Source organism: Scyliorhinus canicula, chromosome 2 (genome assembly GCF_902713615.1).
Source record: "Scyliorhinus canicula chromosome 2, sScyCan1.1, whole genome shotgun sequence".
Lineage (NCBI taxonomy): Eukaryota > Metazoa > Chordata > Chondrichthyes > Carcharhiniformes > Scyliorhinidae > Scyliorhinus > Scyliorhinus canicula.
In genome coordinates this window covers 196079549-196102458 of record NC_052147.1, presented here as the reverse complement: position 1 = coordinate 196102458, position 22910 = coordinate 196079549, and the positions used below count along the sequence as shown (strand labels likewise).

At 38.3% G+C, this 22910-nt stretch overlaps 1 protein-coding gene across 1 annotated transcript in view; it reads right to left on the bottom strand.

Annotated features, from left to right (window-relative positions):
* LOC119961858 (titin-like) overlaps positions 1 to 22910 on the bottom strand; it is a 408409-nt gene that overhangs the window by 246183 nt on the left and 139316 nt on the right. The window contains 31 exon segments of the mRNA XM_038789292.1: positions 432 to 719; positions 825 to 1103; positions 1234 to 1512; positions 1601 to 1879; positions 1979 to 2260; positions 2854 to 3132; positions 3270 to 3557; positions 3685 to 3963; positions 4104 to 4382; positions 4529 to 4807; positions 4929 to 5210; positions 5839 to 6117; positions 6383 to 6670; positions 6785 to 7063; positions 8637 to 8915; positions 9070 to 9348; positions 10274 to 10555; positions 10825 to 11103; positions 11249 to 11536; positions 12042 to 12320; positions 12455 to 12733; positions 12926 to 13204; positions 13327 to 13608; positions 14166 to 14444; positions 14712 to 14999; positions 15135 to 15413; positions 16640 to 16918; positions 17091 to 17369; positions 18108 to 18389; positions 19796 to 20074; positions 20780 to 21067. Of these exon segments, the coding sequence (XP_038645220.1) occupies positions 432 to 719; positions 825 to 1103; positions 1234 to 1512; positions 1601 to 1879; positions 1979 to 2260; positions 2854 to 3132; positions 3270 to 3557; positions 3685 to 3963; positions 4104 to 4382; positions 4529 to 4807; positions 4929 to 5210; positions 5839 to 6117; positions 6383 to 6670; positions 6785 to 7063; positions 8637 to 8915; positions 9070 to 9348; positions 10274 to 10555; positions 10825 to 11103; positions 11249 to 11536; positions 12042 to 12320; positions 12455 to 12733; positions 12926 to 13204; positions 13327 to 13608; positions 14166 to 14444; positions 14712 to 14999; positions 15135 to 15413; positions 16640 to 16918; positions 17091 to 17369; positions 18108 to 18389; positions 19796 to 20074; positions 20780 to 21067 (8718 nt within the window).

The window sequence follows — 22910 nt, the reverse complement described above, 5'->3', positions numbered from 1 at the left end:
GCTCCCATGCTGGAATGTGGTTGGAAGCCTGAGCTCAGATTGAAAAGACCTAATTCACGAGGAATTAAGACAAAGTTGGAGCATTTGTCTCGCTTGTGCTCCAGGGAGGATTTTCAACATACTTTCACTGCGAAGGACAGTTCTGCGGTTAAAAGCTACCAGGTTGAAAAGGGGAAAGAACAGAAGTAAACCCTCAGAAGTTAAGAATAACTCTGTGATTAAGGGAATTCAGTTTAGATTATAAGCACATGAGTTCATTGTACTTTTATTATCTTTAATGTAACTGACTTTATAATAAATATATTTACTAGCATTCATGTTCTTTGATTTTTGTGTGGATTCTATAAAAATCATTACCGGTCTCCAATAAGATCTTAACAATACAAAGAGCAAGGTAAAATATCGGAATCTTCATAGAAATATAAACTGACCTTTCACAGTCAAGACACCACTGCATTCATCACTCCCTGCAGTATTTGTTGCTTTACATGTATAATTGCCAACATCTGACATTTCCAAAGTATTTATTTTTAAACCACATGTATTATCTCCAAATGTGAGATGATATTTTACTCCATGAATAATCTCCTGTCCATCTCTGAACCAAGATATAGCAATAGGTGGTGATCCAGACACTTTGCACTCCATTTGGATAGGTGAAGCCAAGATACCATCCACCTTCTTTAACTTTCTTGTAAATGTTGGTGGAATAATTCGATCTGTTTAATTTACATAATAAGCCATCAGTATAAAAAGATTTGTTTAACAAGTATTTAAGAAATCCTGAAAATAAGCGTAGTCAAGAAAAAAAGAAGAAACCAAACCTAGTACGCTGACTGATGCTTTGCAGCTGCTGCTACCAACATCATTATGGACTTCAAAAGTATATTGGCCACTGTCTGCCTTGTCTGCAGAAAGAACCTTTAGGTTGGCAATCCCATTTACAAAACTGATCCTATACTTCCTGCCAGATGCTAACTCTTGACCATCTTTCAACCATTTCACCTTTAGTTCTGGTGTACCTCTAACAATGCATTCCAAAGTTGCTTGATCTCCTGCAGTTACACTGACAGACTCTGCTTTTTCGATTATTGTGGCAGGTTCTAAAATACAAATAAAAAAGTATTTTTACAAAAGGTTCTCCATATACATTGTTAATAAAATAATTTTGGCAATGCTCTTAAATGCAAAGCAAATTCTAGAAATGTCAACTTATTGACATTAGTTACTAACCCAGAAGTAATATTACAGCAGCACTCTCACGCATTCCAGCATCATTTTTGATTTGGCAGGTATACTTTCCACCATGAATTGGTTCTATTTTTGAAATGTGTAATGTTACAACGTTGTGTTCATGGGTAACAGTCATGTACTCATTATCTTTCACTTCTTTGTGATCCTTGATCCATGTTACATGAATTGGTTCTGAGCCTTTAATGGTAGCTTCTAAAGTTACAGACTCTCCAAGCAGAGAAGAAATGTTGGAAAGTTTCTTCACAAATACTGGTGGCTCTGAAGAATTAAAGAAATATTTTTACTTGTGATTTGTTTTCCTACAAGAGCAACAGTAGTAAAATTAAAATTTGGAAAATTTACCAACCTTTTAGATTTACTGTGCCAATGCAAGTATCACCTCCAACATCATTCTTGACCATGCACATGTATTCCCCTATATCTGGAGTTGCCACTTGAAGAATATGAATACTTGCTACATGGTTTTCATAAATAATTTTATACTTTTTACTCGCTCGGATTTGCCTTTTGTCTTTGTACCAGGTAACTTCAAAAGGAGATGTCCCATGGATTTCACACTGCAGTACGATATCAGAGCCTTTTATGACATTAACTGCCTCAAGTGGTTGAATGAAAATGGGAGGTTCTGTAAGAAGATCGTAATTTGTCTCATTTATGCATTCATAGTGAAAACATACTCGCTTTAGAAAATAACTTTTACATGCACTTGAAAAAAGGTACTTACCTTTGACAGTAAAAGCTACATTGCAACTTGCACTGCCAGCTTCGTTCTGAGCTTCACATATGTAATCCCCGCTATCTTCTAAGTCAGCATTAATGATTTCAAGAACTGCTACAGAATTATCATAACGCATTTTGTACTTGGTGCCAGCGCTAATTTCAATGTCATTCTTGAACCATGAAACCTTTATTTCAGGCGTGCCAGTCACTTTGCACTCAAAGTGTGCTGATTCACCTTTCTTCAGTACTTTGGATGGTTCGGGCTTCTGAATGAAAGATGGGGGCTCTAGGAAACCAAAATAGAGGACATTTAGTGCCAGAGTTACAAGAATGTTAGTGTTTTGGAATAATTGGAATTGTGAAATATGTGGAAGAGAATAATTCAAATTATTTTAAAAAGACATAAATCAAAGAGAATTTTTAGTGTTGTATATAATAAAAAGCATTCAATAGAATTGCTTTAATGAAGAATATAAGATGAACTAGGGCGGGATTTACCGACCATCCCAACGTGAGTTTTTTTTGGTGAGGGAGGTGGCCCGCCAGCGGGATCTCCCGGTCCCACCGTTGTCTACCCTGCTGCCGGGAAATCAGTGTGCCAGCGTTGGACCAAAATTTCTCATCTGCTTGAACAGCCGGTAAATCCTGCCCATAGTCTTGATTTCATAAAGAAAATAAGAAGCAAATGTAAAATTGATGGGATAAAGAGTATAAGATTATATGTTTGATGTCATGAAGAACACAAGATGCGAACATAGTAAACAGACAAAAAAGATCTCTTTGTACTGAGAATACCCAGCAACTTAAAGACATGACAACAAGTAAAAACACAAACAAGGTGTTGATAACATATACCAACACTACTTAAAATTTCCACACCTGTTACAAATAGTTTTGCTGTACAGGTATTTATGCCAACATTATTGGTAACGTGGCAAGTATAGTATCCTGTACTGGAATGATTTACTGAATACAGTTGCAGAAAACTGGATGAACCTTCTGTCATAATGCGACATGTAGCATCAGAATTTATCTCCTTGTCATCCTTAAACCATTTGAAAGTCAGGGGAGGTGTTCCTTTCACATCACTCTTGAACTGCACTGCAGAATAGGGGGGGACCTCCTGTGACATTGGTTTTACTATAAATCTTGGTGGCTCTAAAATTCATTGAAGAAAAAATATATTTGTTGCGATAAAGAGCATATATGAAGATAATTCAGACTAATTCAGAGCAATTAGTTCAAGAAATTCTGTTAAGAAATTGAGTAGATAACACAAAGATTATGGTTCAAACCTTTCACAACTAGTGTGGCACTGCATTCATCACTTCCTGCTACATTTGATACACTGCAAGTATAAATTCCACCGTCTGCGATTTCTAGTTGATGGATTTCCAAAGCTGAAGTGTTATCTTGCTGTGATATTTTATATTTGTTACTATCTGATATCTCCTTCCCATCTTTGTGCCAATGAATGCTCAGTGGAAGAGAGCCAGATACTTTGCACTCCATGGACATGAAAGAACCTAATGCAGTGCCCATATCCTTTAACTTTTTCGTAAATGTTGGAGCAATTAATTGATCTGTACAACATAGAGCACAACCTGTAAGCTTAAGATGTAAATGTAGCCCAAAATACCAAATCTAATTTCATGCCTTAACTGCACTCCTTTTCACAACTAAATCTGCCAACATATTTAAATTACTAACCTAATACTGTCAAGGAAACTTTGCAGCTGTCGATTCCAAATTCATTCTGGACCTCAAAAGTATATTCACCACTATTCGGCTTCTCTACCGACAGAATCTTTAAACAGGCTATGTTTTTCACAAAACTCAATTTGCAGTTTCTGCTGGATGTAAGCTCCTTTCCATCTTTAAACCATTTTACTTTTAGGTCTGGTGTACCAGCTACAGTACATTCCAAATTTGTTGGATTTCTCACAGTTACACTCTGTGACTTTGCTCGCTCAACAATTTTTGCAGGTTCTGTTAAGAAAGAATATTGTACTGAGTAATGTTTAGTCTTATAATGCGTGCTTCTTTTTCACAAATATGTTACATTTGAGCTTAGCAGCAACTGACTTTTACATATTGGCCAACCAGATTTACAAATGTTTCCTACCAACCTGTTACTGTCAACGTAGCAAAACATTTCTCAATTCCTGCATCATTTTTAGCCTGACAGATATATTTTCCACCATGTTTCGCTTCACCAGCTTTAATTTTCAGGACAGCAATATCGTTCTCAAAAGAAATTGCTAGATTATCATCTTCTTTGATATCATCATTATCCTTCACCCAACTTATGGATAAGGGCTGTGACCCTTTTACATGACATTGAAATGCAGCAGGATTTCCAGAAACTATTGTAACATTTTCAATCTTCCTTAGAAATGAGGGGGGTTCTGGTTCAGACAAATAAATATGAATTATTTTGTAGTCCTTGCTCGTGATAAGAAAATAGAAATATATAATAGAAAATGTTTTTGGAACTGTTCTGTAAAAAATGTAATTACAGCTAAAAATACTTTGCAATCTCAATGTAACTAACCTTTCAAGCTGACACCACAACTGCAGGAGCAGCTTCCCACATCATTTGTTACTGTGCATTTATAGTCACCAATAACTGTAGCACCAATCTTCAAAATATGAAGACTAATTAAAAAGTTCTCAGTGACCATCTTATATTTTTCACCTAATCGAATCTGCTTGTTATCCTTAGACCACTTAACATTAAAGGGAGCAGTACCAGCCATTTCACATTCAAGAATGGCACTACAACCTCTTAGTAACTCAGCAGACTGAAGTTTCCTTCTAAAGCTGGGAGGTTCTATAAAGTAATAACAATAAAGAAATTCAGATCAACTGAAGTACAGAAACTGATAGAAGTCTTGCTCAAGAAACTGTAATATATATTTTGTTGCTGAATTAAGAAAGGCATTATTACAGACCTTTAACATCAAGCTCAGTGCTGCAGCTGTCACTACCAGCTTCATTCCTTGCTTCACATATGTAACAGGCACTGTCATCCAGAATAACATCAATAATCTCAAGAATTGCCACAGAACCATCAAATGACATCATATATTTGTCACTGGCTATAATTTCATGACCACTTTTGTACCAAATAACTTTGATTTTAGGTGTGCCAGTTATAATGCACTCAAAATGTGCTGTAATTCCTTTCTTTAGTGTTGTTGAAGTATTTAGCTTTTGAACGAAGCTAGGAGGTTCTAGAAGCCAAAATGTTAAAAAGTCAGAAAAAATTTAAAGGATAATCAAAAGCCATTTAAACTAACATTTAAATATAAATAATTTGCTACAAACCATTTACACATCAAATTTACAACTTAATAAAAAAAAATGCTCAGTTGGAGTTCTGTGTATGGTAAAAGAAACAAAATCTCCTTTTGCATATATGGTCAGCTTTTCCCATTACTGCCATCATTCTTAAGGTTCTTCTTCATTTTGAGGGCTGGGCAGTCTAGACTTTAAATGTTCTCAAAATTGCCATCCCTGTCCTTTCATGAGATCAACTAATTTGACTTACGACCTTTTTTTAAAATTGTTTTCCTTAACTGAGGAAGATTCCTCCACAATTAACTAAATGTCGCGTCTTAACCTATGGTTCTTCACCTAAAAGTTAATGTCAAAACTTAAGAGATTTCAAATGAGGGACATCAAGTCTGAGAATCAGCCAAGATTTAGTCATGCTTGGCAAATTACACTGCCTATCAAGATGTACAACTAGAGCTGATCAAACATCAAGAAAAAAAGTTGGTGGCGCTAAACTTTTAAAACTAAGCAGGAAAACAGTATAGTATCAAACAGAATTTCAATAAAAAATACAGAAATGCACACCTTTCACAAACAATTCTGCAGAGCAGGCAACTGTACCAACATCATTGCTGACTTGGCAGGTGTAACCACCCGCATCAGATATTTTAGCTGAGACCAACTCTAGCAAATATGTTGAGCCTTCATTCCAAATAGAATATGCCACACCATGCATCAGTTCCCTGTCCCCTTTAAGCCATTTTGTCGATAACGGTGTGCTTCCTTTGACAACAGTCCTAAACTGTATGGTAGAACCAAGTATAACATCTCGTGGTGCTATTTTTTCTGTAAAGCTCGGTGGCTCTAAGATTCACACAAGAAAAAAACACATTTAATTAACTCGTGTATGGAAACTAGAAGAAATGATCAGATTGAAGATCATTTTATGAATAATACATGGCTATCCTTCAAAAATCTAAAGACTTGAAAGAAATGAGGATAGAAATGTTTGATAGTTTCTATTTAGTTACATTGCTATTATAGGGAATAATTAAGAAAAATAGCTTTGAAAAAGAAATAAACATTTCTTAGAGTATCATTGAGAAAGAAATAAAGCAATTTTTCAAACCTTTTACACTTAAGACAGCGCCGCATTCATCCTTTCCTGCTGAATTTGCCACTTTGCAGCTGTAAATTCCATCATCTGAAATGTCTAACTCATTGACCTCTAAAGACAGCATGTTGTCTTGAAATAACATCTTGTATTTGTTACTAGCTGATATTTCATTGCCCTCTTTATACCAAGTAATGCTCATGGGGATAGAACCCGAAACTTTGCATTCCATTCGTACAAAAGATCCTAAAGTACTGCTCATTTCCTTTAATTTTCTTGTAAACATTGGAGCAATTATTTGTTCTGTCCAGCACAAGGGGAAAAAAGTGTTTATTATTTTAAACTTTGTGATGAGACTTGGTTTTCATAATAATTGCTTCATGAAATCAAAGCCATCAATACAAATTAATCACTGACCTAATACTGTCAAAGAGATGTTGCAGCTGTCGGCTCCAAACTCATTCTGAACTTTAAGAGTATAGTCTGCACTGTCATCCATTTCAACAGACAGAATTTTTAGACTGGCCACCTTATTCACAAAACTCATTTTATATTTTCTATTTGATTCCAGTTGTTTTCCATTTTTGAACCATGCAACATTTAATTCTGGTGTGCCAGCTAGAGTACATTCCAAAATCGCTGGGTTTCCTGAAGTCACTGTGAATGGCTCAGTTTTTTCTATAATATTCGCAGGTTCTGCAGGAAAAATTAGACCATCTCCATCAGGCGAACCGTACAATAATTGTGTTAGGATTGCTGTTTTAAGACAATTAATATGGGCACAGCAATGTGTAAAATCGGTTAGTCCTATGGGTTGAGTTCAAATTCAGTGAAGGCTGCTGCAATAGAAGTATCAGTCTACATAAGAACCGTAGGTGTTCCATGTGCAATGAGTTTGGGTAGCTTTAAATCAACTCATAGAGTCATAGAGTTTCACAGTGTGGAAAGAGGGCCTTTCGGCCATCGCATCCGCGCCGGCCATCAAGCACTAACTATTCTAATCCCATTTTCCAGCACGGTCTGTAGCCTTGTATGCTATGGCATTTCAAGTGCTCATCTAAATACTTCTTAAAAGTTGAGAGGGTTCTTGCCTCTACCACGCTTTTAAGATTCCAACCACCCTCTGAGTGAAAAACCTTTCCCTCACATCTCCTCACGGTAGCAGTGGTTAACACTGTTACTTCACAGTGCCAGGGTCCCAGGTTTGATTACCGGCTTGGGTCACTGTCTGTGGGGAGTCTGCAGGTTCTCCCTGAGTCTGCGTGGGTTTCCTCTAGGTGCTTCGGGTTTTCTCCCAGCTGGCCTGAAAGACATGCTGTTAGGTAATTTGGACATTCTGAATTCTACCTCTGTGTAGCCGAACAAGCACTGGAGTGTGGCGACTAGGGGATTTTCACAGTAACTTCATTGCAGTGTTACTTGTGACACTAATAGACATTATTATTAAACCTCTTGCCCATTACCTTAAAACTATGCCCCCCAGTTATTGACCCCTCCTTTAAGGAGAAAGGTACCTTTCTGTCCACCCTATATATTCCCTCATACTTTTATACACCGCAATCAGGTCCCCCCCTCAGCCTTCTCTGCTCCCGGGAAAACAACCCCAGCCTAACCAGTCGCTCTCGTTAGCTCAAACAATGTAGCCCAGGCAACATCCTGGTGAATCTCCTCTTCACCCTCTCCAGTGCAATCACGTCCTTTCTATTCTGCTGCCCATTCTCCATACTCATAATGGGTTTGTGCTCCTGTCGGGAAACTGTCCCTGTCTTGACATTATGTTAACAATCTCGCGTCCAAAGCTTATAAAATAGATGATAAGGGAATGAAACCACTTGGATGGTGTGGAAATTATTTTCCAAGAACTTGCCAGAGTCATATCTTTGGCATCAAGCAGGGGGAACTATATAATTCTTGATGTGGAGATGCCGGCGTTGGACTGGGCAGGGCACAGTAAGAAGTCTTACAACACCAGCTTAAAGTGCAACAGGTTTATTTGGAATCACGAGCTTTTGGAGTGTAGCCCCTTCACCTGATGAAGGAGCTATGCTCTGAAAGCTTGTGATTCCAAATAAACCTGTTGCACTTTAAGCTGGTGTTGTAAGACTTCTTATTATATTATTCCTGACAATAGCTGCTCAATGTGGAAAATGTCTCATTGCCAGTTATAACATTTCTCATTTTGACGTTAGAATAATTTTATGTGGAGAAGCAAATATTACCAAGATCAATGACTGTTGGATAATAATTGTGCGTATGACTTGCTACTAACCCAATACAGCCAACGTAGCAAAGCATTTTGCAGTTCCTGCGTCATTCTTTGCCTGACATAAGTAATTTCCACTGTCATTTTCTTCAACCTTAATAATTTGCAATGTGGCAACATTGTTTTCAAAGGACATTGTTACATTATCATCTTCTTTAACATGTTTGCCATCTTTTTTCCAGTTTGTAGTTATTGGAACTGAGCCCTTTACAAGACATTGAAATACAGCAGGATTTCCAGAAAATACTGTTGCATTTTCTATGGTTTGTACGAAGGTTGGTCTCTCTGGTTTAAAGTAAAGAGAATATGATCTGTTATAATTTATAATTACACAGCCAAAGTTTAATTATTAAAAATTGTTTCAAGCATATCATTCCTCAGAAGAACATAATAACAAACTTCCATGTAAATAATTAAGGTGAACCAGATTGCCACTGACCTTTCAAACTGACTGTAGAACTGCAGGAGCAACTCCCAACATCATTTTTTACTGTACACATGTATTCACCAACATCTGAGCTATCAGACATTAGAATGCAAAGACTGGCTAAAGAAATATCAGATATCATTTTGTATTTTTTACTGTGTCGGATTTGTTTATTTTCTTTATACCACACAACTTCAAAGGGACTTGAACCGGCCACCTCACATTCAAGAGTGAAATCAGTGGATTTTACTACCTCAACTGGTTCAAGCTTCTTCGTAAATGTGGGAGGTTCTAAAGAGTAAAGACGATAACATGGTTTATAAATCGAAGATTTTGTAAAATGACTCCCAACAATTACAAATGACATTATAATGACAAAAGAATTGAGATTCATATTTTAAAATGTAATGGCTAATCGTGTGAGACAAACCAACACCCGGACACTTTCTCCTTCAACTATTATTGAATGTAGATTATTCAAATATTTTAATAAATACACTTTATGTTTGCGTGGAAAACACCAATGCTTTGGGTAGAGAAAAATGTCTATTGGATTGCAGCAGAAATCTCACCGAAACATATAAATTGGAGTCCGATTAATTGAATGGGACAGCAATGAAATTTTAATTTTATTTTGAGCATGATGCGGGTTCCCGTCAATGGCCACTCTCCAGGTAAAGTTGTCAGGAAGATAGCAGAGTCTCTGAGATAGACCAAATCTTATCTCACAATGGAAACGTCTTCCAGCCTCACAGTTGAAGATTGCACCTTCTTGCTCTGGGCTTCACCCTTCTGTAGAGAATCTCTCAGAGAATCCGAGATTGACCTTGCTGATGCTTTCTGACATTTCCTGGTGCCAAATGCAAGGTATAAACACCTTGTCACCATTGTTCCAAGTAGCCCATGTTACCCCACCCAAAGCCTTGGCACAGGAAGCCAGTTGTCACTTTCTGCTCCAAACACTCAGACAGCTACATTGAAATCAGGCCCAATAGTTAAAATCTCCCTGGGCTTCCAAAGTCGACAATGTCACAGTTTGCACCTGCCACATTTCCTCGCACAATTAATTTATTTTCCACAATCAAAAAGAACCATAAAACTGGGCAGCTTAAGTAAAGGTTCCCAAATATTCCAGAAGTGCACAAAAGGAACTTGCAACACTTTCAGAAAGACTAATTTACTTCTGATGGCAAACATAACCAGAATTTTTACAGACCTTTAACTGCAACTTTAATCTCGCAAGATTCACTGCCAGCTTCATTTTGTGCTTTACAAATATAATCCCCACTGTCATCCAGGTTTATATCAGCAATCTCAAAGATTGCTACAGAATCAACGAATGACATCCTGTATTTTTCATTGGCACAAATCTCACGATAATGCTTGAACCAAGAGACTTTGATTTCAGGCGTGCCAGTTACTTTGCACTCAAAACTTGCTGTTTCTCCTTTTTTAAATATTGCTGCAGGATCTAACTTCTTAATAAAATACGGAGGTTCTAGAGAAGAAAATGTGGTCAACTTAATTAGTAGTAAAGTGCAGGAACAGAGACAACAAAAAAAGGAACATTAAACACCTACGGCCATGGTGGAATAAAGAAAGACAACACACAACAAAATAGTAACATAAAAAGTAACAAACAAAAGAAAAGATGTAACAAACCAAAGAAAATTAACTTTGCAGACACGCAAAGTTTTCAAACTAGGTGAAGATAGAATTTTTAACCATGTTCAACAATAGATTAACAAATTAACCTGAAATACACACCTTTGACAAATAGTCTTGCTGTACATGTGGCGCTGCCAACCTTGTTGCTGACTTCACAAGTATAGTCACCCAAATCAGAAACTTTAGCTGAAAGCAACTCGAGTAAACTTGTTGAGCCTTCATTTAAAATGAAACATTCAGCTCCAGACATCAGCTCCCTGCCATCCTTCAGCCACTTTATAGAAAGTGGAGCAGTTCCTTTCACAACACTTCTAAACTGAACTGTGGTACCGGGTAGAGTTTCCTGGGCTACAGGCTTTTCCATAAAACTTGGTGGCTCTAAAATTCAGGTGAAAAAAAATTGAGAATCTCTTTAGTACTTAGCTTACATTTTTAGGGCACCGTGCAAAAATCAGAAACTGAACAAGTGCAGGTAAATGCAAAAGCTAAAACAGGAACTGCAAAGCATGTTCATTTTTCAAACCTGTTACTTTCAAAATCCCACTACATTCATCGCTTCCCATTGAATTGGTCGCCTTGCTAATGTAAGTTCCGTGATCAGAAAAGTCGACGTCATTAACTTGCAACGTTGTTGAGTTATCTTGGCATAATACTTGGTATTTTTCACCAGATGTTATTATTTTGAAATCCTTATACCATGTAAAGCTCATTGGAAGAGATCCAGAAACTTTGCATTCCATATGTACGAATGATCCTAAAACAGCATCCAAATCCCGTAACTTTCTTGTAAACAATGGGGGAATAATTTGATCTGTTCAAGATAAGGTGACAAAGGCAAAGCCAGTCAACTTACAATAAACATTTGCAAGTGCTTAAATGAATCAAATCTACTGTGATTGTTTATAATCAGTTGTGATGACTTCAACAGTGGGATTTTCAGCTTTACGAGGAAAGACACCTTCTGTGATCATTCAAAACAAAGGCCGAAACCTTCAGTACTCTTTCGCGACTGGAATTTTCCAGTGCCGCTAAAAGTGAATGGAGTTTTGGTTGGATCTCTAAATTTTCCATTCTCGCTCACAATGGGTCGCACCAAAGAAGAGACGGGAGTATCCCACCCATGGCGCTTTCTAAAAAAAACAGCTGATTTGAATACTCTTATCATTTTTGGGTCTCAAGAAGACAAAAATGTAACAATGGAACCCTTTATCTATATTTATGGTCAACTTATTTGAAATAAATTTTTTTCACTGTAATTTTCACCTTGTGCTGAAGATTACAATTAATCAAATTCTAAATGTATATAAAACACTAACCTAATACAGTCACTGAAGCTTTACAGATGCTGGTTCCAAATTCATTCTTGACCTCAAAAGTATATTCAGCAGTGTCATCATTAGAAACTGAAGGAATCTTTAGGCTGAGCACGTTATTCTCGAAAATGAGTTTGTGTTTTCTGCTCGTTACCATTTCATCACCATCCTTAAAGCATTTAACTTTTAGTTCTGGTGTACCTGCTACAGTACATTCCAAGTTTACTGGATTTCCTGCAGTCACACTGAGTGACTGGGCTTGTTCTGTGATTTTTGCTGGTTCTATGAGGAAAAATAAGATCTCTTAAATATATTACTGCTATGACCTCTATGATGCACGGCAAAGTACCGAAGTTCATTCGCAATGAGCAAAAGCTTTGAAGCGGAAAGTACTATTAAGCTAATGTCACACTGACCTGCTACTAACAATGTGGCAAAACACCTCTCAGTTCCTGCATCATTCTTGATATGACATGTATATTTCCCAGCATGGTTCTTTCCAACAGTATTCACTTGAAGAGTAGCAATATTATTCTCAAAAGACAATTTAATATTGCCATCTTCTTTGACATCATCTTTGTCTTTCACCCAAGTGGCATGAATCGGTGTTGAGCCTCTTACAAGACATTGGAATACAACAGAGTCCCCTGACAATGTTGTGATATTATCAATCTTCTTTATAAATCCTGGGGGTTCTGGTTCAAAACAATTGGCAACGTGAATACATTCCAGTCTTTCATTTTTTTTTCTAAGAATGCTTTAACATATAAAGGTTGAATGCTTCCACAGATATATAAGCAATTACTTTGCCAATGGCAAACAGGAAAACTAAAATAGCTCTATTACCAGTGGAAAGAAAATATTTTCGGACAAATGCCACAACTGACCTTTGAAACTGACTTGAGAACTGCAGGAACAACTCCCCACATCATTTTTTACTGTACACGTGTATTCGCCTAGATCATAGGTATCAGATGTTAGAATGCAGAGACTGGCTAAAGAATCGTCCGCGATGATTTTGTATTTCTTGCTGCGAAAAATTTGTTTATTGTCCTTATACCACGTAACTTCAAAAGGACCTGTTCCAACCACCTCACAATCAAGAGTAACGCCACTAGTTTTAACTATCTCAGCAGACTGAAGTTTCCTTCTAAAGCTGGGAGGTTCTATAAAGTAATCACAATGAGGAAACCCAAATCAACTAAAGTGCAGAAACTGATAGAAGCCTTGCTCAAGAAACTGTAATATATATTTTAAGAAAGGCATTAGGAAAGGCATTATTACAGACCTTTAACATCAAGCTCAGTGCTGCAACTGTCACTACCAGCTTCATTCCTTGCTTCACATATGTAGCAGGCACTGTCATCCAGAACAACATCAAGAATCTCAAGAGCTGCCACAGAACCGTCAAATGACATCATACATTTGTTACTGGCTATGATTTCATGACCATTTTTGTACCAAGTGACTTTGATTTCAGGCGTGCCAGTTATAATACAGTCAAAACGAGCCTCGACTCCTTTCTTTAGTATTGTTGAAGACTGTATCTTTTTCATGAAGCTAGGAGGTTCTAGAAGCCAAAATTTAAATTAAAGAATAATGAAAAGCAATTCCAACTAATATTTAGGTATAAATAATTAGTGAAGAATTAATTTCAAGTGCAAAGTTACAAATTTTAAAAATTATCATTGTTTCATTCCAAATTGGATCACTGGGTATGTTAGAACAAACCAAATTTCCTTTTTCCTATTCTATCAGGAATTCTCATTACTGCGTCCACTATAATCGTTCTTCTTTGTTTCGGGGTGGGTCATTCTAGGTTTCAAAACGTCTCAAAATTGTCCATGTCTGTCATTTTAAGATACAAATCAATTTGATGTATGATTTTAGTTTTGCCTGTTCTTCCCTAGACTCGAACACGTTATATGACACTTCATCTAACCGTTCATTTAGAGATTCAAAAAAGAACATCAAGTCTGAATACCAGCCCATTCTGGATAATTTGCACTCCGTGGTCAGCAGTGTAAAGATTTACCACGAGAACAGATCACCCATCAGGAAAACAAGTTGATAGTTCAAAAGTTTTATAGAATACATAGTTGCAATAAAAAATACAGAAATGCACACCTTTCACAAACAATTCTGCAGAACAGGCAACTGTACCAACATCATTGCTGACTTGGCAGGTGTAACCACCCGCATCAGATATTTTAGCTGAGACCAACTCTAGCAAATATGTTGAGCCTTCATTCCAAATAGAATATGCCACACCATGCATCAGTTCCCTGTCCCCTTTAAGCCATTTTGTCGATAACGGTGTGCTTCCTTTGACAACAGTCCTAAACTGTGCTGTAGAACTGAGTATAACGTCACGCGATGTTATTTTTTCTGTAAAGCTTGGTGGCTCTAAGATTCACACAAGAAAAAAACACATTTAATTAACTCACATATGTAGAAACTAGAAGAAATGATCAGATTGAAGACGATTTTATAAGCAGTACATCATGTCATATCTTTTTTTAAAAATTAAGAGTTCAAGAAAATGAAGTTCAAGCGGCATATTTCGTGACTTTAATATTGAAGTGAAGAAAAATCAATTGGCTAATTTGATGAAGAAATAATCTTTCTTAGCATATCATTGAGAAGGAAATATAACAAAGCAATTTTTCAAACCTTTTACACTTAAGACAGCGCCGCATTCATCCTTTCCTGCTGAATTTGCCACTTTGCAGGTGTAAATTCCACCATCTGAAATGTCTAACTCATTGACTTCTAAAGACAGCATGTTGTCTTCAAATAACATCTTGTATTTGTTACTAGCTGATATTTCATTGCCCTCTTTATACCAAGTAATGTTCATGGGAATAGAACCAGAAACTTTGCATTCCATTCGTATTAAGGATCCTAAAGTACTGCTCATTTCTTTTAATTTTCTTGTAAACATTGGAGCAATTATTTGTTCTGTCCAGTACAAGGGAAAGAAAATGAAAAAAAAAGTTAAAAGAAGAGTTAATTGTTTCAAAGTTCGTTGTAAGATTTGGTTTTAAAATAGTTGCTTTGTGAAATCAAAGTCATCAATACAAATTAATCACTGACCTAATACTGTCAAAGAGATGTTGCAGCTGTCGGCTCCAAACTCATTCTGAACTTTAAAAGTATAGTCTGCACTGTCATCCTTTTCAACAGACAGAATTTTTAGACTGGCCACCTTATTCACAAAACTCATTTTATATTTTCTATTTGATTCCAGTTGTTTTCCACTTTTGAACCATGCAACATTTAATTCTGGTGTGCCAGCTACAGTACATTCTAAAATCGCTGGGTTTCCTGAAGACACTGTGACTTTCTCTGTTTTATCTATGATATTCGCAGGTTCTGTAAGAAAAATTATATAATTTTCAGCAGGGAAACGGCACAATATTAGGATTGTTAGGATTGTTATTTCAAAATATGCAGTAGGTACCTGTATAATGGCTTTGGTTACTCAGAATTAGGGTGAATCTGGTCACAACTTCTGCAATGTCAGTCAATCTTTTTGTGTACGTACCATGTGAAATAACTTTGGGTAGTCTCCATTCAACTTACAATGGTTTTATGCTCATGTGGCAAAACTGTCCCCATCTGGGCAGTAAGTCACCAATCTCATTCAGAGATGTCATAAAATTGATGGTGATGTAAATGGAAGCCATGAAGTGGAGATGCTGGCGTTGGACTGGGGTGAGCACAGTAAGAAGTCTTACAACACCTGGTTAATGACCAACAGGTTTGTTTCAAATCACTAGCTTTTGGAGTACTGCTCCTTCCTCAGGTGTTGTTAGACTTCTTATGATGTAAATGGAGAACACTTACATGGATGAAGTGGAAGAACACTTCTGAGGGCGCAATTCACCCATGTAATTTTGGACTGATTTGGCGATGTGCTTCCCGCTGGCCTTTTGGATGAGATCCAGGGTGTATTCACCCACACTTAGGGTGTGATCTAACGGTTGCACCACACCCAACTCGGCCGGTACATCTCGTGAGAGGCCTCTCGTGAGATTTATCCGGCTCATTATGCCTCTTGAGATCTAATGGGATCTTGTGAGTTGTCACAATCTGGATCCCATCCAAAATGCACGGGGCTCAGATTCGTATATTAAAGTGAGTAGTTAGCCCCACTTGAATAAGTCTACGCCAGATCTACCCAGCATCCCAGATCGAATTTCCTCGCCTCGGAGCTCCTGAGCTGGTGCCATTTAGCACTGGTCTCCACAAACATGGATCAGACAGAATGGCAAATGGGGGAGGGGGGGAATCCCAAGTGATCTGAGGTCCCAGGGTGGTTAGCCTCTGGCAGGGTGGTAGCCTGGCACTGCTGAAGCCACCCGAACACCTTGGCATTGCCAGCTTGGCAGTGCTGGCATTTAATAGCGCTGAATACTTGTTTCTAACAATGACTGCTCAACATGGAAAATGTTCCCATTGCCAGTTATAGCATTAGTAATTTGGATGATCTGAGAATTAATCAATAAGCTTACAAATAATTTTATGTGGAAAAATATATGTCATGAAACAGATCAACAGCTTATGATCAATACTTGTGCTTAATACTTGCTACTAACCCATTACAGCTAATGCAGCAACACATTTTGCAGTTCCTGCGTCATTCTTTGCTTGACAGGTGTAATTTCCACTGTTATTTTCTTCAACCTTAATAATTTGCAATGTGGCAACCTTGTTTTCAAAGGACATTTTTATGTTATCATCTTCTTTAACATGTTTGCCATCTTTTTTCCAGCTTGTAGTTATTGGAACTGAGCCCTTTACAAGACATTGAAATACAGCGGGATTTCCAGAAAATACTGTTGCATTTTCTATTGTTTGTACGAAGGTTGGTCTCTCTGGTTTGAAGTAAAGAGAATATAATCTGTTTTAATTTATAATTATACAGCCAGTGTTTAACTGTTGAAAATATTACATTTCAAAATATTCAATAATGGCACACAGGAACATGACAGCATGCAGACACCAAACAACATGTAAATAATTAAGGTGAACCAGATTGCCACTGACCTTTCAAACTGACTGTAGAACTGCAGGAGCAACTCCCAACATCATTTTTTACCGTACACATGTATTCACCAACATCTGAGCTATCAGATGTTAGAATGCAAAGACTGACTAACGAAGTGTCAGATACTATTTTGTATTTTTTACTGCGTCGAATTTGTTTATTGTCTTTAAACCACATAACTTCAAAGGGACCTGAACCAGACACCTCACATTCAAGAGTGATATCAGTAGATTTTACAACCTCAACTGCTTCAAACTTCTTCATAAATGTAGGAGGTTCTAGAAAAATAAACACATAACATGGTTTACAAATTATATACCCCAAAGATCTAAGTTCTGCAAAGTGAGCCCCAGCAATACTCACTGACACCAAATATATGTCAGTGATTTTCATTCAGATAGCTGATGAATAATCATGGAAGACAAACCAATATAGAAAAATTTTCTCCTGCTAATGTTTCATCCAGATTAGTCAAATACTTTAACCAATGAACTTCACATTTGTTTTATATTTCACTATACATTTCAATGGCACCAACAGTCTACTGCCAGATATAATTTTGTCAAATGCAAATTATAGTAACGTTAATAAAATAATGGAAGGGGAGTTTAAACTAACTCCATCAGTAATAATGAAAGAGTTGTTAAAAGACGCATTTCCATTTTGCACTCTATTCCTGACGTTTCCCACGTTAATATCACTAGCTCGGGCATTGGTTGAGTCATCCACTTGACTTTGATGGGAACTTCACCAGAGGTAAATCAGGGCACAGTTCGAGCAATGAGCAACTGAATAGCTATGTTCAAATCAAACCAAGTAGTTAAATCTCCTGGAGTCTCTGATGAAAACGCGCTTGCCACATTCCCTCACGCAATTAATTTCTATTCCACAGTCAAAAAGAACCATAAATTTCGTCTGGTTCCCAAATATTCCAGAAGTGCACAAAAGGGACTTGCAACACTTTCAGAAAGACTAATTTACTTCTGATGGAAAACGTAATCATAATTTTTACAAACCTTTAACTGCAACTTTAATCTCGCAAGATTCGCTGCCAGCTTCATTTTGTGCTTTACAAATATAATCCCCACTATCATCCAGGTTTATATCAACAATTTTAAGGATTGCCACAGAATCAATGAATGACATCCTGTGTTTTTCAGTGGCATGAAGCTCACGATACTGCTTGAACCAAGAGACTTTGATTTCAGGCGTGCCAGTTACTTTGCACTCAAAACTTGCTGTTTCTCCTTTTTTAAATATTGCTGCAGGATCTAACTTCTTAATGAAATATGGAGGTTCTAGAGAAAAACATGTGGTAAACTTAATTACAATAGTAAAGTACAGGAACAAATTCTTACAACATATTAAAGAATAATAAGCAAAATTTTATGTTCGCAGCAGTGGGGCCTGCCTGCCACTTTTGTAGAGCTGGTGACAACCCTGCTGTGGCTTTCCATGCTCTTCTCAACCCAGATTTACTGCCATTCAGGCACTGGGTCTGAGTTGGGGGCTGTGTTATCCTCAGAAGAAATATCCCACCCCCGAGAGCTTCCAGCTAATCAAGGAATGGTAGTTCTCCAATACTAGCAGTGCCACCAGAAGCTTTGACCACTGCTGCTACCACAGGAGGCCCAGTCCAAGGATCAGCAATCAAGCCTCTGGAACAAGATAAATGGGGCAGGTTCACTGGCGCCTCCTCTCTGGCCCCGACAAGGTTGTGGAGGGGTGGTAGTACCTTTGGTAGGTGGGGATCTTACCCCTACATGGTTCATGCCTTAACCAGGTATCACCATTGGGCAAGCGCTGCCCAAATAGAAGGCACCACAGTTCTGCTAGGCTGCAAGATACCTGCCAGGGTTACCTAGTGAGTTGCCCAAATGTTGTGGCGGCCGCCTGTTACTGGTTAAATACCAGTGGCTGGGGGATGAGACATGATAGTAGTCACATAAGGACCTCAATTAGTTTCTCGATATGAAGTCTGCCTTCAGGTCATTCCACCCCAGACGTAATTCGGGTAAGATGAAAAGACAATGTGTTTGTTGTAAAATGGAAGATTTCTTGAATAAAGCTACTTTCAAAGAAAAGAGAAAGCAACATGGTTTCCAACTGCCCCTTCCCACCCAGTTAAATGGATCCCTGCTTCTCAGCCTCTTTCCAAGTGAGAATAAGACCCTCCCATTGAAACACATGCAGCAAATAAGGAACAAAAGAAGATAACACAAAGCTCAATCGTAACATTAAGAGTAACAAACGAGAGAAAAGCATGTAACAAACAAAAGACAAATAACTTTGCAGATATGCAAAGTTTCAACTTGGGCAAAGATAGAGGGCCCGATCATACGGCTTCATCGTGTCACCAAGTTAGGTGCCTCTCCCGAGAGTTGCAAAACACAGGACACCTCGCCAGATGTAACGAGATCTCTTGAGATGTCGCTATCTGGATCTGGCTCACTGGGCAGGACCCATATTTCCATATTTAAGTGAGCAGTTAGCCTCACTTAAATATGTCGGCGCCGGTGTCTCTCAAGGCCCGAGATCGAATGCCCGCGCCTGGAAGAGCTCGTCGTGGCACCTGTTAGCACTGCAGGAGCCAAGAAACACCCCGCTAAATGCGCCCAAAATGGGACTCTTTTTTTCCCCATTAAATCATGCCCAGAATTTTTTTACAGTGTTCGACAGTGGTTTAACAACCTGAAATACACACCTTTGACAAATAGTCTTGCTGTACAAGTGGCACTGCCAACTTTGTTGCTGACTGCACAAGTATAGTCACCCAAATCGGAAACTTTAGCTGAAAACAACTCAAGTAAACTTGTTGAGCCTTCACTTAAAATGGAACAGTCAGCTCCAGACATCAGCTCCCTGCCATCCTTCAGCCATTGTATAGAAAGTGGAGCAGTTCCTTTCACAACACTTCTAAACTGCACTGTGGAACCAGGTAGAGTTTCCTGGGCTACAGGTTTTTCCACAAAACTTGGTGGTTCTAAAATTCAGGTGGAAAAAGAATAATATAATTGGATCTCAATAGTATGTGTTTACATTGCATAAAGCCTCACTGAAAACAAAATAGCTGAACTGTCAGTCAATAAAAACCGCAGAATAAATTTTAAGCATATATAGGCGGGATTTTCTGGTTCTGCCCTCCAGGGCCAAGGAATAGGAGCCATCACTAATTCCTGGTCTTGTACTGGGGAAACAGTCACTCATTGGGATTTCCCCTGGGGCTTCCCATAAAATAGCGGGGAGGGTGATGGTGGTGGTGCGGTGGGGTTGAAGTTGCTCTACAGGCAGACTGGGAGAACCTCTAGGCTTGCTTGGAGAGCTGGCCTTCCAGTCTGCCACTGGGTGACAGTTTCCAAACAGATAAAGCAGATTAAAGGTCAGATAGTCTCTTTTAAGTGTGCTGAGAAAGGCCCTTAACAAACCTACTTGGCTGTATGATTCATGAGTGTGGATTGCCTTAACTGCCCCAAGTAATTGGGGAAAAATGGCTGGTGCCAGGGTCAGGTTCAGAAAACCAACCCGGATTTGGATACTGGAGTACTCATGTGCATATCCATTCCGACCCCAAGCGGGGTTATGAATTCAGCCCTCTGTAGGGTACCTAGCAAAAATCTGAAATTTAATTGGTGCAGGTGCATGCAAAAGCGAGGACTGATGTGAAATAAAGCAAGTTAATTTTTCAAACCTGTTATTTTTAAGATACCACTACATTCAGCACTTCCCGCTGAATTGGTCGCTTTGCAAATATAAGTTCCGTGATCAGAAAAATCTAGTTCATTAACTTGCAATGTTGTTGAGTTATCTTGACAAGATACTTGGTATTTTCCACCAGATGTTATTATTTTAAAATCCTTATACCATGTAAAGTTCATTGGAAGTGAACCAGAAACTTTGCATTCCAAATGTGCGAATGATCCTAAAACAGCATCCATTTTCCGTAACTTTCTCGTAAACAGTGGAGGGATTAGTTGATCTGTACAAGATAAAGTGGCGAGAGCATAGTCGATCAACTCACAATAAGTATTTGCAAGTGCTTTAAATGAGTAGAATCCACAGTGGTTGTTTATAATAGGACAAAATGTTGTCAACAGTAGAAATGCAACCATTTAGAATAAAACTTATTTTAAACACTGAGGGTGGGGTTCTCCGTTTCCCAAGGCTGTTATCGTAATCGGCAATCGGCCGGAGAATCGATTCAGACGCCAAAATCGGGACCGATGGCGGTTTGACGTCTGTCAGCCATGGTCTGCCCACTCCGAAATGCCATAATCGCGTTGGGTGCCGTTGCAACGGCGTTAACGCATCATTGGTGTTAAGGAATGGGTTAAGAAACATTCCAATTAGATGTCTCATTGATCCAATAGTTGACACTGACATGTAAAGAGGCTACAGGTGGCCTTTGAGGCATGTGATGTGTTGATAGAGTTTGGTGCTGAGTGTGTTCTAAGAAAAATGAAGGTGTTTGGGAAAAGGAGCAGATCTCTTGATTCTTTACTCAACAGCAGCTACAGGCTAACAGTGGTAGCAGAGGATGGTTGCTGTGTAAATGTAAAGGATTGAAAGGTACCTTTCCAGGAAAAAAATCAACCAAGGAGTGACTGAGAAGGAAAAAGAAAGAAAATATGGCTGAACCTTGGATAAAGATGGCCGGATATGACTATCACCCGCTATTTTCTGAAAGAGGATTGTAAGACCAATGGAGAAGTTAAGTTGTTACGTGGACTAAGGTAACTGCCCTTGGAAAGAGGAAACAAGGTATGGCATTGGCTCTTTCTCTACCTTATGAGAGTAAAATCCAAAGCAAAGTGTTTTCAGACCTGGAATTGGAAGACTAGACTCAGAAGAAGGTCTGGAGGCTCTATTACGTTTTATGGATCAGATTTATCAAAAGGATGACTTGTTAAGTGTGTATGAAGCCTGGTCAGACTTTGATAGATTCTGGAAAACAGGATATCTCTACTGAGGACTATATGATGGAATTTAGCAGACTATACAGAAGGCTGCACAAACATCGCCTGGAATTTCCACAGTCTGTGTTGGCATTTAAGTTACTGGACTGTGCTAGAGTGTCCAATATGGACAGGCTCCTGGTTTTGACAGGAATTAAGTTTGCGGATAATGATATCTTATTTGATCAGATGATAGAGGCTTTAAAGAAGTTCCTTGGGAAACATTCAATTCCTATGGCTCTCATGTCACAAATGGGTCAGTCAGCGATAAAGCAGACTATGCAAGATACACTACTGACAGGGTGGCGAGATCGTACGGCTATGAACAGGTTACGAGAATATGGAAGGAGATCAGGACCCGGAACTTATGAGGACAGAAACGCATTTAAAACTTATGATAGGAGGAGGGACATGGAGAATGGAAATAGGAAAATGAACCCCAGAAATGCCCAGGGTATGATAAATCGATGTTTTCGGTGTCACTCTCAATACCATTATGCTTTGAACTGTCCAACACGTTATAATAGAGCGTTTGAAGCTAAGCCTGACATGGAGGAGTCGGAAGAGGAAAAAGATGGTGACCAGAAAGAAGGCATTGTCCTCTTGGTAATGAAGGTGTTGGTTGCAGAATCCTTCAGTTGTGCTGTATTGGACAGTGGCTGCACATCTACTGTGTGTGGAATTTACTGTTTAAAATGCTACGTGGACTCCTTGAATGCTGAAAATCGTAACAAGGTTAAGGAATTTGTAAGTTCCACAAGTTTCAGGTTGGGGGATGATAATACTCAAAAGTCGCTGAAAAGGGTGGTGATCCCTTGCAATTATGCTGGAGTGAATCATTTCATTAATCATAGAATTTTAATCATA